At 31.9% G+C, this 16,210-nt stretch overlaps 1 protein-coding gene across 1 annotated transcript; it reads left to right on the forward strand.

Moving 5' to 3' along the window:
* The first annotated feature begins 12,722 nt into the window (after positions 1-12,722).
* LOC21390503 (1-aminocyclopropane-1-carboxylate synthase 3) lies at positions 12,723-14,766 on the forward strand. Its single transcript, XM_010111126.1, has 4 exons — positions 12,723-12,863; positions 13,290-13,424; positions 13,537-13,697; positions 13,800-14,766. The coding sequence occupies exons 1-4, from the start codon at positions 12,723-12,725 to the stop codon at positions 14,764-14,766; spliced, it is 1,404 nt and encodes a 467-aa protein (XP_010109428.1).
* The last annotated feature ends 1,444 nt before the right edge of the window (positions 14,767-16,210 follow it).

Genomic DNA, 16,210 nt, shown 5'->3' on the forward strand with positions numbered 1-16,210 from the left:
AAAAACAACAACACATTCAATCATAGTTCATGTATTTTCATGACTATATAGTCACGTTCATAATGAAAGTTTTATAGTTCATTTTTCAACTTTATAAGTTTTATCAATTTTTATGAATAATTTATTCTATTATTATTACATTCATAATATTTATAATTAACTTTTAATTAACTTTATATTAATATAATTAAATCTTATTAATGAAATTCTTAAAATTAATAGGTTATAATAAAATTTCGGCACATATTTTTCTTATTATCCAAAAATTCAAACCTATAAAAAAATAGCTTTTAAAATATTTCGGCACACCATAACTGCAAGATGTGCCGCCTAGACCAATCATCAAAACTTTTAATTTTAATCTAAATCAAATTATAAGCAGATTTTATAAAATAACACCCTAAGAGATTTACACACACTTATACCAAATTTCAACAATCTCAAAATTCATAATCCAAAATTCAATATCTATAATCCAAACTTCAAATTATATACTAATTCTAAAATCTATAAATCAAAATTCAAAATCTAAAATCCATAATACAAAATTCAAACAACAAAAAACTCAAATATTTTAAACTATAAAATATAATAAATATGCAAAAACTTTCAAACGCACTAAAATGGGGGCTGAAAATGGCAAGATTAAGAGGGGCAAACGGCGGCGGCAGAAACAGACGGCAGGGGCGGCAGATTTCGACTACGAGGGCAGGGAGTTTGTTTTTAAAACTGCTTTTGATGAAAAAACAATTAAAACTTATGATAAATGTTGATTTGGTGAGGATTTAGAAGAGAATAGATGGAGATTTTGGGGGTTTGGGGTCGGAAAACCGGGGAGAGGCCGAGAGAGAGAGAGAGATCGAAAAAAATGGAGGAGGAGGCTCTGGTCGTGGGTATATATACAGAGTTTTTTGACGACACATGCCATTACAAATATAACTTAATTATTTAATATTTATAACAAAGGTTCTGGAATTATTATTTGCGACGAAATATATTAATGCCGTCGCAAATAATTTTTGGGGAACTATCCAATTTTTCGTCGTTTATTTTAGCGAGTGAATACAAAATTATTATTTGTGACGACACATATTACCCCTTTTTACTCAGGGGAAATAAATAATTGAATTATTTTTGCGACAACATAAGTCATCGTAAATAGTGAATTACTTGCGACGACTTGTAATCGCAAATAATGTTCTTTTGGCGGCAAACATTGGCGCCACATAACATTTGCCACCAACTACATATTTGCGATGACATGTGAATTTTTAGCGACGAAAATATTCTCCTGTTATACGAAATGTATTTGCAACGTTATGTCGTCGTAAATAAGTAAATATTTACGACGACATGTGTCGTCACAAATAATTTCGTCGTAAATTGGCCAAATTGTAGTAGTGTATGATCAATCTCTCTCTTTCTTGTATTATTATTTAAAAGAACAAATATGAAACGACAACTAATTAAATGCAAATAACGTGCATCATTGACCACAACTGGAGCTTTCATTTGCTTGCACTTACCAAGCACTTCTTAGATCTTAGTTAGATGAGATCGAAATATATCTTTTTTTTTCTGAAAGATATAGACCGCGCATAGTAATTTTCATGTTTTTAATGACACAAATAAAATGAAAGAGTTTGATGAGTTATGACATGCTTGCAACATTGAAAAATTAGTTTTGATATTTTCTTGCAATATGCATCCACACGCTATGATCAGTCTCTCTCTCTCTCTCTTGTATTATTTTTTAAAAGAACAAATATGAAACGACAACTAATCAAACGCAAATAACGTGCATCATTGACTACGACTGGAGCTTTCATTTGCTTGCACTTAACAAGTACTTAGCTCTTAGTTAGATGAGATCGAATACTGACCCTATCTATGTTCTTTTTTCCGAAATATATAGGGGTTGTTCTTTTACAAAGAAAGTCAGAAAAAGTTTGAACTCGAATTATAACTTTATTAAAGTTCATATTTTTTTTTGTAAAATTTGACTTTGAATTCAAGTTTAAATTTTCTCTTCAACTCGAGTTCATAAACTCGAACTCAAGTTAATGAATAATATTTTTTCTATTCTTAAAAATGTCATAACTTTTTCGTTTTAATTCTGATTGAGATGATTTTTTTTCTATGCATTCACAACGAAAAGACGAATAAAATCACACCCATATACCCTATTAAAATTTTTCATCACCATTAAGTTTTTATTAAAATACCATCTAAATACAAATTTAAGTTTTGACCCACTTAAACACAAACTAAAAAAGATTCTCAATTCAAATCAAATGTGCACATCCAAACACAAACTCAAGTTATAACTTCAACTCAAGTTTAACTCAAACTCAACTCAAGATTATCACTTAAATTATCCTAACTCAAAAATGTAAAAGAACAACCCATAGACTGCACATAATAATTTTCATGTTTTTAATGCCCACATTAAGTTGTCACGTGATCGATCTACCTTTATATTCAATCTAATATTGATCGTTTTATGAAGCTGTGGCAGGTGTTCGCATCTTATACCCAAACGTCTTGCATTGCATGGTTTTCTTATATAGGAAATTCCTCCTCCAACATTTTTTTTTTTGGTGGTAAATTTCTTCTTTAACATTCGGGGCTTGCAATAAGCTGATGAGTTACTAAAATATTTATGAATAATATTGAAAATTTGTTTATAAAGTGAATTGTAAAAAAAAATGAAAATTTGATTTACCAGATTAATTAGCATAAAATGAGTTGGAATAATATTCTAGCTAATAAAATTATCCTTTTATAAGGGGGAAAGAAATTATCCGGGGAGGATAATGTTTTAGTGGGCCACGGCAATATTGGGTTGGTCTGACTCTGAGAGAAACTAGGATAGTATGGATAAGACATTAATTCCAAATGGGACTTTACACTACCCTCCATTTGTTGAGTGTCGGAGCATACTTGTTGGTTGGACTTGGAATTTCTTTGGGGGAAAAAAGTCTGATTTTAATTCTAGGAATGTGCGTGGTTGGTACTGACCAAATAACTCTTGTCGGGGATTAACTCAATTTGAAAGGGTAATCAGATCGGTACTATAGCCCGCCTTTTTTTTTTCAATGGAAGTGTTAGCTTTCCCATTACATGCTACTATTTATAAGTGGAAATAGGGGGTGCATTAGCGAGCAGTTTAACGGTTTTTAAGTGAGACGGAACGGTTTTGTAAAAAGGCGGTTTGAGTAAAAGTCAAATTAAGATTTTATTTATTTTACCGATATGAGTTTTGTTATAATAAAAAATTCTCAGAGACAATCACATTTAATTTTTTTGTTAGATAAAAAGTTCTCAAAAACAGTCACATATAACTTTTTTGTTAAGTAAAAAGCTCTTACATAAAGTCACATATCAACTTGAATTAAAGCTCGAATCCACGAATTAAACGGGCCCTAAGACCGCCCATTCTAAGTGACGGGTGGCTGATGGTTTAAACGATTTGAATTTTATTAGATATATGTTAGAAAATACTAAAAGAATAAAAATAAAAAAACGTAAAAAAAATTTGTTGTATAGTTTTATTATGTTTTACTTTTAAAGACAACTACTTTCAATTTACTATATTTTTAAGTTATAAAAAAGATCATCAACATTAAAGCAATCATCACCGTGATTAATATTTCATAATTTATGTTTAATAGTAATTACGGGGCGGTTTCAAACTGCGGTTCGAAAGGCAGTATGGTTTTGATAAATCGCGGTTTAAGAAAAACCCAAAATGATACTGCCCGTTGTGCATGGTGGGGCGGCCAGTTTAAAACCCGATTTGGCAGTTTAATGACATGGCACATAAAAGGCAATGCAGTGCGGGCATGCGAGGTGGTTTAGCATTTCTTTTTTTTTTTTCTTTTTTTTTTGTGCACCCTTAAGTAGAAATGAAATTTAATTACTAGCACTATTGTGGGTCCATTGAGAAGAACTTGTGTTTTTACTTCTAAGTAATAGAAAAATAGAAGATGTATAAGTTAGAGCTATTTAATTAGCGTTTGAAGTACATGAAGAAGAACTTTTTCATTTTAAAAGAACTTTTAAACTTATTTGGGTAAATAAGTTAAAAACATGTGTGTGTATATATATACACACACTATAAAAATTGAAAGCAATTATTTTTAAGAAAAAATAATATAATACAAGAATATGGATGAAATATTAATTGATTTGTTATTTATAAATAAAGAGTTAAAAATGTAATTCAAAAAACTTTTTATAAGCTTTTTTTATACTCTAAACATGCTCAAAAATAGTTTTTCCACTAAATAGGTTAAAAACAATATAAAAAAAACTTAAAGAGGTTATGAGTGCTGATCCATACTTAGAATCATAATACAACGCCACATGATCAAATATATATTATGTATGTTACGAAAATTAAATCAAAATTCAAACATGACAAATCACAACTACTTGTTCGGTTCGAAGTAGAATTGCGTAGAACAATAATTGGTTCCATTTTGACAAGCGAAAACATATGTATATAATTACTGTACTTTTTTTTTTTTTGTGTATGTGCCAAATCATATACTCTCGGAAAACAAAAGGAGTTGCTTTAACTAATTGTTTTTCACATTTTTTCTTTTCTTTTCTGAATTGTGGGGGTGGGGCTGTGCAATTTGGAAGTTGTGGATTGGTGGGTAAGCCTAAGCCAATTTCCTAAATATCTAAACCCTTTACTTCAATTTCCTCGATCATTAAATGATCTGTGCATGATTTTTGTTATGGTATATTAAGTATTTTGATTAAGCTATAACTAGAAATTAAATATATGATCTACGTTCGAATGGAAATGAACCATAGTTTGGCACATATATTAGATCATACAAAATATATATTGTCATATCGCTATATATGCCTATTTGGACGAAGATTATATCTGTTCAAGTTTTATATGTTTTTTCATGTTCAAATACACGCAGTGATCAATCGCATTCTAATTTACCAGGGCGATATGTTAACCTAACTAAAAATGCTACGTCAACAATATCGCAACAGTAGGATTTATAACACAAAATGAGATATGTATATATGTATATACATATATATACATACATATACATATATATGTAAACAACATATATGAGAGTTACTTATTGGAATTGTGTATCACTCATTACGGGCCGGACATAAATTTTAATTTCCTGCTTTGACCACGGAACAAAGAGAGCTCGCAAGGATAGAAATTAATATATACAAACAGCGTAGAAATAATTGACTATTGTGTAGAGAACTTCAACAATCTTGTACAGGTGGGTGATCGATCATCGTCGAACTAATCTTCTAGACTCGAATCTTTGTATTGAAGTCAACCTTCTTAATTATACAGTCCTAAATCCTGTTATAGCTAGCTAGGGATCGATGATGAGCATCAAAGTCATACATTCTCATTTCTCTTATTAATTCTATAACTAGCGATACACTTCATGTTAAGCTTTCTCCAAATAAGTTGGCACAAGTAACTATCATTGGCCTTATATATGGCCATATATAAGGCGGCCGCCACGTTGGTTTGTCACAAAACGAAATGCATTGATTGGCTTGGAACGTTCTGGTCCTATTGCTCCTCATTTATATGGTTTTCCGCATGCGCTCCTGCCTAATCGTTTCAGCCTTTTTCAGCTCACGTGACCTAGATCGAAGATTCTACTACAAACCCACGTGCCTACCTTGCACCAATTATTAGAATGTGTTGTGTGTGTCAGTGTGTGTTATACACACACACACACACACAGATATATATATATATATATATATATATATATCCCCCTAGTGACAGCAAAACGCCGCGCGTATGATAGTATCTTGCTTGCTAGCTATGTCTACAGTATATTATTACATGATCATGATTTAGTGCCACTATTTACGTACCATATTATATAATATAATAATGTCAATATGTGTAGCTATATAACATATAATCAATAGGATTACTATGCTGAATTAAACTTTTTTGGTGTAGGAATATCGATCTTAGTTTTGGATGGATTAATTGAGTTTTAATTTCATATTATGTATCTATCTCAAAAAAGTTTTGAGACACATCATCATTTTCTAAAAACAAGAAAGTAAGCTGTTGGTTCTTTTGTTTGCCTAAAACCTTTGGCAAAACAAAATGTCTCGAAAGCAACATTTGTACTCAAAAATTTATCCACAAATTGTATGTACCCTCCACGACGGGGGTGGTGGGGTCGCGTATGGGTAAGAAAAGCCCCAACATTATTCAACTTTATCATAATTATTCCAACGAAAGAGAACACACCAATATTGTCAACTTTATCACATAATAGAAGGGAATTTTAGGTGCACCTGTGTAAAAGCGAGGGTTGAGTTAATCCAAAGGGTTTCTAAACCAGAACTATGATTCTGGTTCAGAATGAGTATTTGTTTATAAAAAGTAAAAAGTAGTTTTGATTTGATTCACTCAGAATCAGTGTTTGGTTATGATGGTTCTGATTCAAGGTTTGAACCCTGATGTGATATTTTAAACCATGAATTAGCCCTGATTCTAAAACCACCACCATTAGTTTTGGGTGGTTTAAACCCCTGATTTTGGTTTTGGTTTCAAAACCATAATTTAGATCCAAAATCATGAATCATAATTTTAGTTCTAAAATCAAAACTAGAATCACCTTGATTTGAACCCTCATACTAAATAAACTCTAAAAGTATATATCTCAGTAGTACTTCTCCAAAAAGCTAGCCTAAAAATACAAAGAAATAAATTAGCTTGTTCAAATATATACATATATATTATACTATACGGTACTTTTTTCAGTACGTCAATATATCAATAGGTCACATTAAATAAAAGAAAGAAAAGAAGAGTAATGATCATATCTAATTTTGAGATAGATGCATGGGCTATAATATTGCATACGCAAAACCGCGTTTTGTTGGTTCATTTTCAGGCAGCTCATCATGATGGTTACCACTTACCACTACCAAAATAATTCCCTCGCTTTTGTATGAATTGAATACATTAAACCAATCGATCAGGTTAAGGCTCTACATCACTCGTGAATAATTATAAATGGCTATATATATATATATTATATACACTAATTAAAGTGCAGTACGTATCTGATGTCCAAAAATCAAAAGATATATCATATCAGCAGTTGAGCTGTATCCATTAAAGATTTGCCACACGTACTTACGCCCGCCTAGTTTGATGTCTGATTTATCTAATTATTTATTTTTAAAAATTTTCTTCTATTTAAGTTCACTATGACTGAATCTCTTTAATTTTGTTTTATATCTTGCACTGCATATTATTAATTGCCCTTTAGGTTTCACTGCTCACGTGTGTTTGTCTCTCTAACCGCATCTAGCATACACCGCACACATTAGTAGGTGAATGTCAAATTTTAGCATTATATTAAATGTTATTTCTGGTGTGAAAATATTTGATATATGTTATGTTTGGTGTTAAATTTAGTATCAAGTATATTATATATTGCAAATTTTACCATTTGATCATTCTTATTGGTTGATGCATTTATCTATTCATTTAATTAACAAGTTATATTCAAATTATTTTAACATTATAAAATTAATTTTATAAGTTCTAAACTTAATAATTACAATAAAAGATAGATATTTTATTAGAAATAATATTATGTATTAGAACACAAAATAAATAGTATATTTATATTATGTTCACAAGTTTTAGTGTAAAATATAACATTGGTATTTGCATATGAAAACAAGTGGCATTGCATTTTCTGCCTTTGGCCATTCTCCTTTTGCCACGCAATCCCTTATTCTAAAAAAAAAAAAAGGACAAAAACAAAACAAAAACAAAAACAAAAATATAGTACACAAGAAGTCAAGACCTCTGTTTTCCAGGAAGCAACTGAAGCAAGCCTTACTCAGTCAAGAGTCAACTCGAATGAGTACTGTCCATTAACAACTTAAAAAAGTAAGTAGCGCATTCATGCTAATCTACAAATTTTTTTGTCCTTTTATTTTTCTTCTTGGTTGATTCTTTGACGTGGCTATTTGAGGATATTTTAAGATAATAATTAGTATTATAAGCACGTACATATATATAATTAATAATGCATCTCAAGCTCGGATGTAAATTTCCTAGTTTTTTTTTTAATAAAATGACATAGTTTTCTGACAAATATAACTGTTCTGTCTGTTAATAGATCAGGGATAATGCATATAACAATAATATGTAGTCGTTCAATATATATATATATATATATATATATATATATACATTGGCTAATCAAAGTATATAGTTGTTCATAGTTAGTTACTAACTTTCTATCTTTAATTCCCTCCAAGCTCAAGCTTTATAATTAATCAAATTGGTAATTCATTTTAATGCTCCGTGAACATCGTATGGTTAGTTTTTTGACACAAAAATATATGCATCTTTCTCTCTCTCTCTCTCTCTCTCTCTCTCTCTCTATATATATATATATATCAAGCCAAGTAGCTGGTGTACTATCTTTAGGAAAATATTTAACGTACTAATTCATTACAAGTCAATTTATAATCCTAACCGTTGTTTTCTTGATAGTACTGAATCTCCCTCGCGTCATCTCCCGCGTTGTAGAGTGAGATACAGCAAGAAATAATTTTAAATTACATACCAAATGATGCATTAAATACTACAAGCTCATTACGCAGAATATTCCTACGAAAGCAGTCAACACACTACTACATGCAATGCAAGCATATAAATTATAGTAAGAATTATTTTAAAAGAATGTTTTTTTTAAATAATTGTATTAAGATATATATTTATTTGATTACTCCAAATTGCAAACATATGTCAATATAATACGATGTGCCAAATGTCTCAGTATAAACGTAATTAATAAAATACATTAATTTATAATGACGTGCCAAACAAGAAAGGCGCGAGCAATCAACAGTAATTTTTGATTAAATACCGTTGTTTGTAGCTTAATTACGAAGTTAAATAGATGAAAATCAAGCTTCACAGTCCGAGAAAGATTTTATTAGCTAGGGATCTACTATAAGATTTATCTAAAATAATACACTCGCTTAATTTATATAGTGAGACTTATCTTATACATAGTCCGTATAATCTTATAATCATCGATAATGAAAAATATTTTTCTGATATTGTTATGTTGCCCTATTGTTTTGGGGGGATATATACTAGTATGAGACGAAAGAAACAGTAGTACTATGTGGCCGACATTTTGTGAGGTTAAGTGGGACGTTGTACCCTTCAGAACAGGCATAGCCGTGGGTCCAAGCCTGCTCTTTCCAAGGGTTTTCATTGCTGAATTTAGGCCATTAAGGAGATCCAAGGGGGCACGGACCAAACATGGTCATCCATCCAATCAGAAAATGTGGCATACTTTCAATACCGCAACCAATTAAAGCTTTTAACCAACAATATTGCTAAAAATCACTAGTTGTGCGGTGCAATATGAGTAAAAACCTAAACTCATATTTTAAGTAACAAAATATTTGGTCAAGTTGTTTTCGTTCTATAGATGGGTTTTTTTAGAAGTGAAGAAATTTATAAAAGATGGAAACACACCAATTATTCATTATTTTGTTCAGCAAAGAAAAAAGACAATAATAGTAATGTTTAATATATCACACACTAATAGATCGTGACTCCCACACTGTAAGATCTATAAATAGTGCTCATTGATCTCGATTAATTATAGTGTTTAACAGTAATGATGTCCCAAATATATTTTTTCTTTTACACCTCAACATTGATTTATGTTGTACATTCCATGAGCAGTCTAAAAAAAGGCGACCATGAACCACGTGAAACTCTGGATATTTAGAGAAGGGATATATATATATATATATATATATATCTGTGTGTGTGTGTATTATAAATAAAGTTGTCGTGTGTTTGGACAAAACCAAGAATTGTCAGGATCGAATTCCCAAAATAGGTCTTCAATTCGGGATTTGATTTTATGTGACACTTTTGTTCAACTAATTGGTATTTGGTAAAAGTATAAGGGCTTCTATATTAATTAATGGGGCAAAAGAAGTGCGTTTGATATGTAGTACTCCTACACAAGATTCATAATAATATTGGAGATTGCTAAAGTGTCTTTGAACTTCTTCGGGAATACTAATTACAAGTTTTCATTTATGAGGATTGAAACATATTAATCTCTTCTTTAATTAGATGAGTTCACTTTCATGTTATGTATATGTCCTGTTAATCTCTAAATCATTGTTTATCTTCTTATATTTAATTAAAAAGAAAATTAGCTCAGTTAGAGTTTTCTTGTCTTCCAATCAGTCAAATTTAGATGAGACAAAAATTCACACTCATTATGCTTTTTAAATCTTTTATAGATACATAAACATAATGATTCTCCAACCATAATATCCTTTTGACAGTTTCCCCCACTAGTTAAAGCTAAAGATGTATTTATCAAGATAAATTTCACAATAAAATTATTTAATGTCTTTCTCAGTACGAAAATTATTTAACTTCTCCCACATGTAACGTAATAACTTGTTCTGAATTGATACATAATTGATTTTGATTTCAAATTTTTTTTTATATATCCAAATAATTGCTTTTTCTTTCACATGCATATACTTCTCTAATTATAAGTACGTAAACATAACATTTTATTAGTTAGATGTACTCTTAGCTAATTTCTAGCGTATAGTATTTGAATTTTACGCAATTTCTGGTTAAAGAAATTATATTCTTTAAGGCGTATCTGTAATCATCGATCTTATTTTGTTTATCAAGTGGCAAAAAATTACCGAAACTTATCCCTCATAATCTAAATAAATCATAATAACGAAATCAGTTAAATTGACTATATTTATATGGAAAAAATTAGTTAAAAAAGATAAAAATTACATGAAAGGTTTTATATGCCCAGCCAAAATATTTTAAAAAATTCATTTCTCTAATGCCACAATTAACATTTTTCTTTTGGGGGGAAAAATTAACAAACCATATATGCTGGTAGGATCAGAAAAAATAAACTATCGGTAGTTTTTCATTTTCAGCCATTAAATTTATATAAAAAACTGTTAGTTGTATATATTTTTTCAATTTGATGTGATTTTAATCTGATCTAATGATTAAAAATTAACACTACCAGTAGACGAAGCATATGAGAAAAACTCCCAAAATCAAGAACAAAGACAGAGGAAAGATCTAAGAAAGTCGAATATTAATTTTGTTGCTATTATTATTATTTTATTTATTTGTGCTTAAAGAGAAAGTCGAACGCTTATAATGAAACTGGATAATTAAAAGGCTTTGTCTTAGTACACGATATTCCTTTTAAAAAACCAGCAGCAATTGTGTCAGCATGTCGGTGATTCTCTCCCTAATGTCAACTTATTTTAGAGCTTTAAAATAAGATGTTGTAGCTGTAGACAGCCATGCAATTTTGCTACGTAGGAGATGAGGACACAGTAGTACTGCCACGTGGAAGTGATCACCTGTGATAAATTTTTGTACGTAGTTCACTCATCTACGTATACATGATCAGGTATTTTTTCCCCTTAAAATATTATTGTTGCTATTATCAGTTTTTCCCATTTTATATAGCAAACTAAACACTAAAGATAAGAGACACATGTCAAAAATACTAAACATACGTGAGAGACAAAAGGTCAAATGTATAGTACTGTTGGTGCAAACTGCAAACAGGATTTAGCGGGGGGAAGAAATCTGAGCCATATAAATGTGTAAAGTTAAGTTTTTAATCATAGGTTATTTACATTTTAGGCCGTTCATAAGCATCATAGTTAACTACGTTTTATACACATATATCGACACACACGTGAGAAGTAATATTGCTTATAAGGTAGTTTTTTTTTAAGGTAAAATTTCATAAGTAAAATGTTATACAAACACCAATACTAATACAGATAATTTTGTAGTACACAATACAAAACACTCGATAAAAATCAATTTCATCAGTAAATTTTGATGAAGTACAAGGAAAATGATGTAAGACGAGACCCGATACCGAGAAAATTCATTGACACATCAATTTGAGCACGCATAAGGCTATTTTTGAAACCACTACAATCAATAGAAGTTTTCTATCCATCGAGAGCATGTAATGTGTAACTCTAAGGCCACTAACATTACTGTCTAGACTCGTAGCTAGCGGAACTTCTAACACGCCAAGATCAAAATTTGACGGACACAAAACAAACAAAAACGGTGGACCTTCATTATTACAAAAAAAAAAAAAAAAAAAAAAAAAAAAAAAAAAAAAAAAAAAACCTAAAACTACGTTATAAAGTTTAAATGAAAAACAATAATAAGAATAATAAAACTACATATAATATAATAGATCACTGGAATAATAATAATTAAGAAAAGAAGGGGGCTTTTGAATATCATAGCTCTAACAACTACTAGTACGTCTTTCTTCTAACTAGTCCAAAGTCACACCGTCAATATCCACAATCAGTATGTGTAGGAGTTCTCTCCCTCTCTCTCTCTTTTTTTTTTTTTTTTTTTTGGCTAGAATGTGTCGGAGTTTCCCTCCTATATAAATAAGCAACGTCTGTTCTCCCCAAATCCAAAAACCCTCTCAAAGTCTCTTTCTCTTCTCTAGCTAGTTCTTAATTCTCTCTGAATCTCTCTCGCCGCGTCTGCAAAAGATCTAATTAAATTTTTTCATTTCAGAACCAAAGCCAGTGATCAGCCGGTATATTGCATAATAGACATATATATCACGAAAATGTTGTCCAGAAAGATTACCAGCGATTCTCATGGCCAAGATTCTTCATACTTCTTAGGGTGGGAGGCATACGAGAAGAATTCTTACCATGAAGTTGAAAATCCAAGCGGAATCATTCAGATGGGACTCGCGGAGAATCAGGTGAGAAAATGAAGCTTGTAAAGATATATACATATATATTATATAGAACAATTTTCAAATTTAATTATGTCCGTGAAGAAAGTTTTAATTAAGAAGATCATATTTAACATTTATAGTACTTATCATGATCATGAAATGATATTTTCAGTAATTATTTTGGGTCATTTTAATTTGTCATTTTTGATGATTATATTATATCCATATATAAGGTTAGTAATTAAGCCACATATATCAAAGTCACATTTTCTTATGAGCAAGACAATTCTCGGCACTCTGCCAATTGACAAACTAACTAAGTTGTTTGGTCGCTGTCCATTTTTTAACACAAGACATTGCGTATATATCTTGTACAAAATATTTTCCGTATCATTTCCACGCGGTCTCTCTGATCATTATCTCGTGTGTCTTCTTATAATTTTTCTGCAGCTCTCCTTTGACCTTCTCGAGTCATGGCTTGCTGAAAACCCGGAAGCCATTGGGTTGAAGAGAACTAGCGGAGAATCTCTTTTCAAAGACCTCGCTCTCTTCCAAGACTATCACGGCTTGTCTGCTTTCAAAAATGTAAGTTTTCAAACAATATATATATATATATATATATATATTATCATAACTAATATATACTATAATTAAAAAAAACCCAACTAATTAATTGAGCTCAATTTTATTGGTACAGGAACTTGTAGAATTCATGTCAAAAATAAGGGGAAACAAAGTGAAGTTCGATGCAAATAAGCTTGTCCTTACTGCTGGTGCAACTTCGGCCAATGAAACTCTCATGTTTTGCCTTGCTGACCCAGGCGATGCTTTCCTGCTTCCCATTCCATACTACCCAGGGTACGTATTTATTTACACCTATCTACATATATTATAATTATTTGGATGAGGAAATTAGGAATTAAGGAAAAATTAATTCTTTTAATTTGTTTTATTGATCAGGTTTGATAGAGATCTTAAGTGGCGAACCGGCGTCGAAATTGTTCCGATAAAGTGCTCTAGCTCAAACGGCTTCAGAATCACTTCGTGTGCACTAGAGGAAGCCTATTTACAAGCGCAAGATCAAGGCCTGAAAGTCAAAGGAGTGTTGGTTACAAACCCTTCAAACCCTCTAGGCACAACCTTGACTCCTGACGAGATCGACCTCCTAATCGATTTCGCCATCGAAAAAGAAGCGCACATAGTGAGTGACGAGATCTACTCAGGCACCGTTTTCGACTCCCCGAGCTTCGTCAGCATCGCCGAGGCCATAAAGGACAGAAACCTAGAAAGCTCCGATGTGTTCTCCCGTGTCCACATAGTGTACAGCCTCTCGAAGGATCTCGGAGTGCCGGGTTTCCGCGTCGGCATGATTTACTCCAACGACGAACAGGTCGTGTCGGCGGCGACGAAGATGTCGAGCTTCGGATTAGTCTCGTCGCAAACTCAGTACATGTTTTCTCAATTGTTCGCCGACAAGAAGTTCACGGCCAAGTACATGAAGGAGAACCTGAAGAGGCTGAGGAAGAGAAAGGAAATTATCGTTTCGGGCCTCAAAAGCGCCGGAATCAAGTGTTTGAAGAGCAATGCTTGCTTATTTGTTTGGGTCGACATGAGGAATCTTTTGAGCTCCAACAGTTTTGACGCCGAGATGGAGCTTTGGAAGAGAATTGTTTACGAGGTCGGTTTGAATGTTTCTCCTGGGTCTTCTTGTCACTGCTCTGAACCGGGATGGTTCAGAATGTGCTTCGCCAATATGTCGGAAGAAACTCTCCACGTGGCGTTGCAACGTCTCAAGGCATTTGCGGAAACCTTAATCAAGTCGAAACAGCAGCAGCAATTTGGTCTGAGTTTTTCGAGAACGAGGTCGCTCACCAGATGGGTCTTCCAATTAGCATCGGATCATGACCATCGTGAAACTGACCGTTAATAAAGGATTCGGTAAATTTGATCGTCCAAAAAAAAGGAGAAAGTATAAATTATCGTACGTCGTAGTGCAGAAAGTTAATTAAGCACGTGCTGAATGTTTTTTTTTTTGGGGTCTCTCACGACTAGCAACCTATTTATTTTTATTAATCCAGCTTTTTTCAGTGATGGTCATGACCATCGTGAAACTGACCGTTAATAAAGGATTCGGTAAATTTGATCGTCCAAAAAAAAGGAGAAAGTATAAATTATCGTACGTCGTAGTGCAGAAAGTTAATTAAGCACGTGCTGAATTTTTTTTTTTTGGGGTCTCTCACGACTAGCAACCTATTTATTTTTATTAATCCAGCTTTTTTCAGTGATGGTCTTCGTAGGAAACAATTCCTTTATTTGATCCATCTCTAACGGCCGAACTAAATAAAGACACATGTATTCTTTATTTATTTTTGTTTTTTTTGGAGAATGTATTCTTACAATATTTAACAGAAATCCATTCCAAACATATATATAAATGTGTGTAAGTATGTTGTGATTCACTCTATTGCAAATATATTCCTATCCAAATATAATAGTATAACGCCACGAAAAAAAATAAAATAAAATAAAAAATAAAAAACCTAAAATCCAGAAAAATAAAATCTGTGGCTGTCGAGGCATCTGACATGAGATTGTGCGATGGAGATCTTCTCCGTACTGTTATTTTTATTATTATTGATATTTGACTATACCCTTTGTTCCCTCGTTGGCAAGATATAAGATGTCGAGCCATGCAATCTTCAATCAAATTATTACTCCCACTATCGGTCCTAATTAAGGCTGATCTTTAGCTTCTATTTTGATCATTTTAGTTTGTTATGATGAGTTAAAACACACCTATATACTAAAGATATTACCCCTCTTTATCACCAAAATATTTTTAAGAATGATCAAATCGTATTCTTATCCAAATGTATAACAACAATATAGAAAAAAAAAATCTACAAATCTAAAAAAATATATATATCGGTTGTCCTCGTGTCGCTTGATCACATTAGATTGTGCGGTAAAGATCTTCTCTCTTGCCCGTGCGGAGATCTGAGTCCTTACTGTGACCCCATTCTCTGCAAAGAGATCAGGTATCGGCAGGCATAAGGCAACAATAAGAAAAGGAACAGTGAGGATGGGGTGCATTGGGGGATGAATGAGAAATAAAGAATGAGAAGTACAGAAGAAAAGCTATGAGCGCGTTTGTTTTCGGTTTTAGAAACATTTTTCACGTTTTCCGCCAAACATAAAAACCGTGTTTGGGGAAGTATAGTACCAAAATAAAAAACAAAAACGTTTTTGTGTTCTTCTCAAAAACTCATGCTTTTCTGAAAACGAATTAAATCCGTTTTCATTTTTTTCCTTTTCATTTTTTCCCTTTTCATTTTCTCCAGCCGTTCTCTATCAATCCCCCTTCCGCCGCA

This window comes from Morus notabilis, unplaced genomic scaffold (assembly GCF_000414095.1).
Source record: "Morus notabilis unplaced genomic scaffold, ASM41409v2 Scaffold991, whole genome shotgun sequence".
In the NCBI taxonomy this organism is placed as follows: domain Eukaryota; kingdom Viridiplantae; phylum Streptophyta; class Magnoliopsida; order Rosales; family Moraceae; genus Morus; species Morus notabilis.

Coding starts and splice junctions, on each gene's coding strand:
- LOC21390503 (XM_010111126.1), top strand. CDS start 12,723: ATGTTGTCCAGAAAGATTACCAGCGATTCTCATGGCCAAGATTCTTCA. Junction 13,425..13,536: donor GCTTGTCTGCTTTCAAAAAT/GTAAGTTTTCAA, acceptor TTATTGGTACAG/GAACTTGTAGAATTCATGTC. Junction 13,698..13,799: donor CCCATTCCATACTACCCAGG/GTACGTATTTAT, acceptor TTTATTGATCAG/GTTTGATAGAGATCTTAAGT.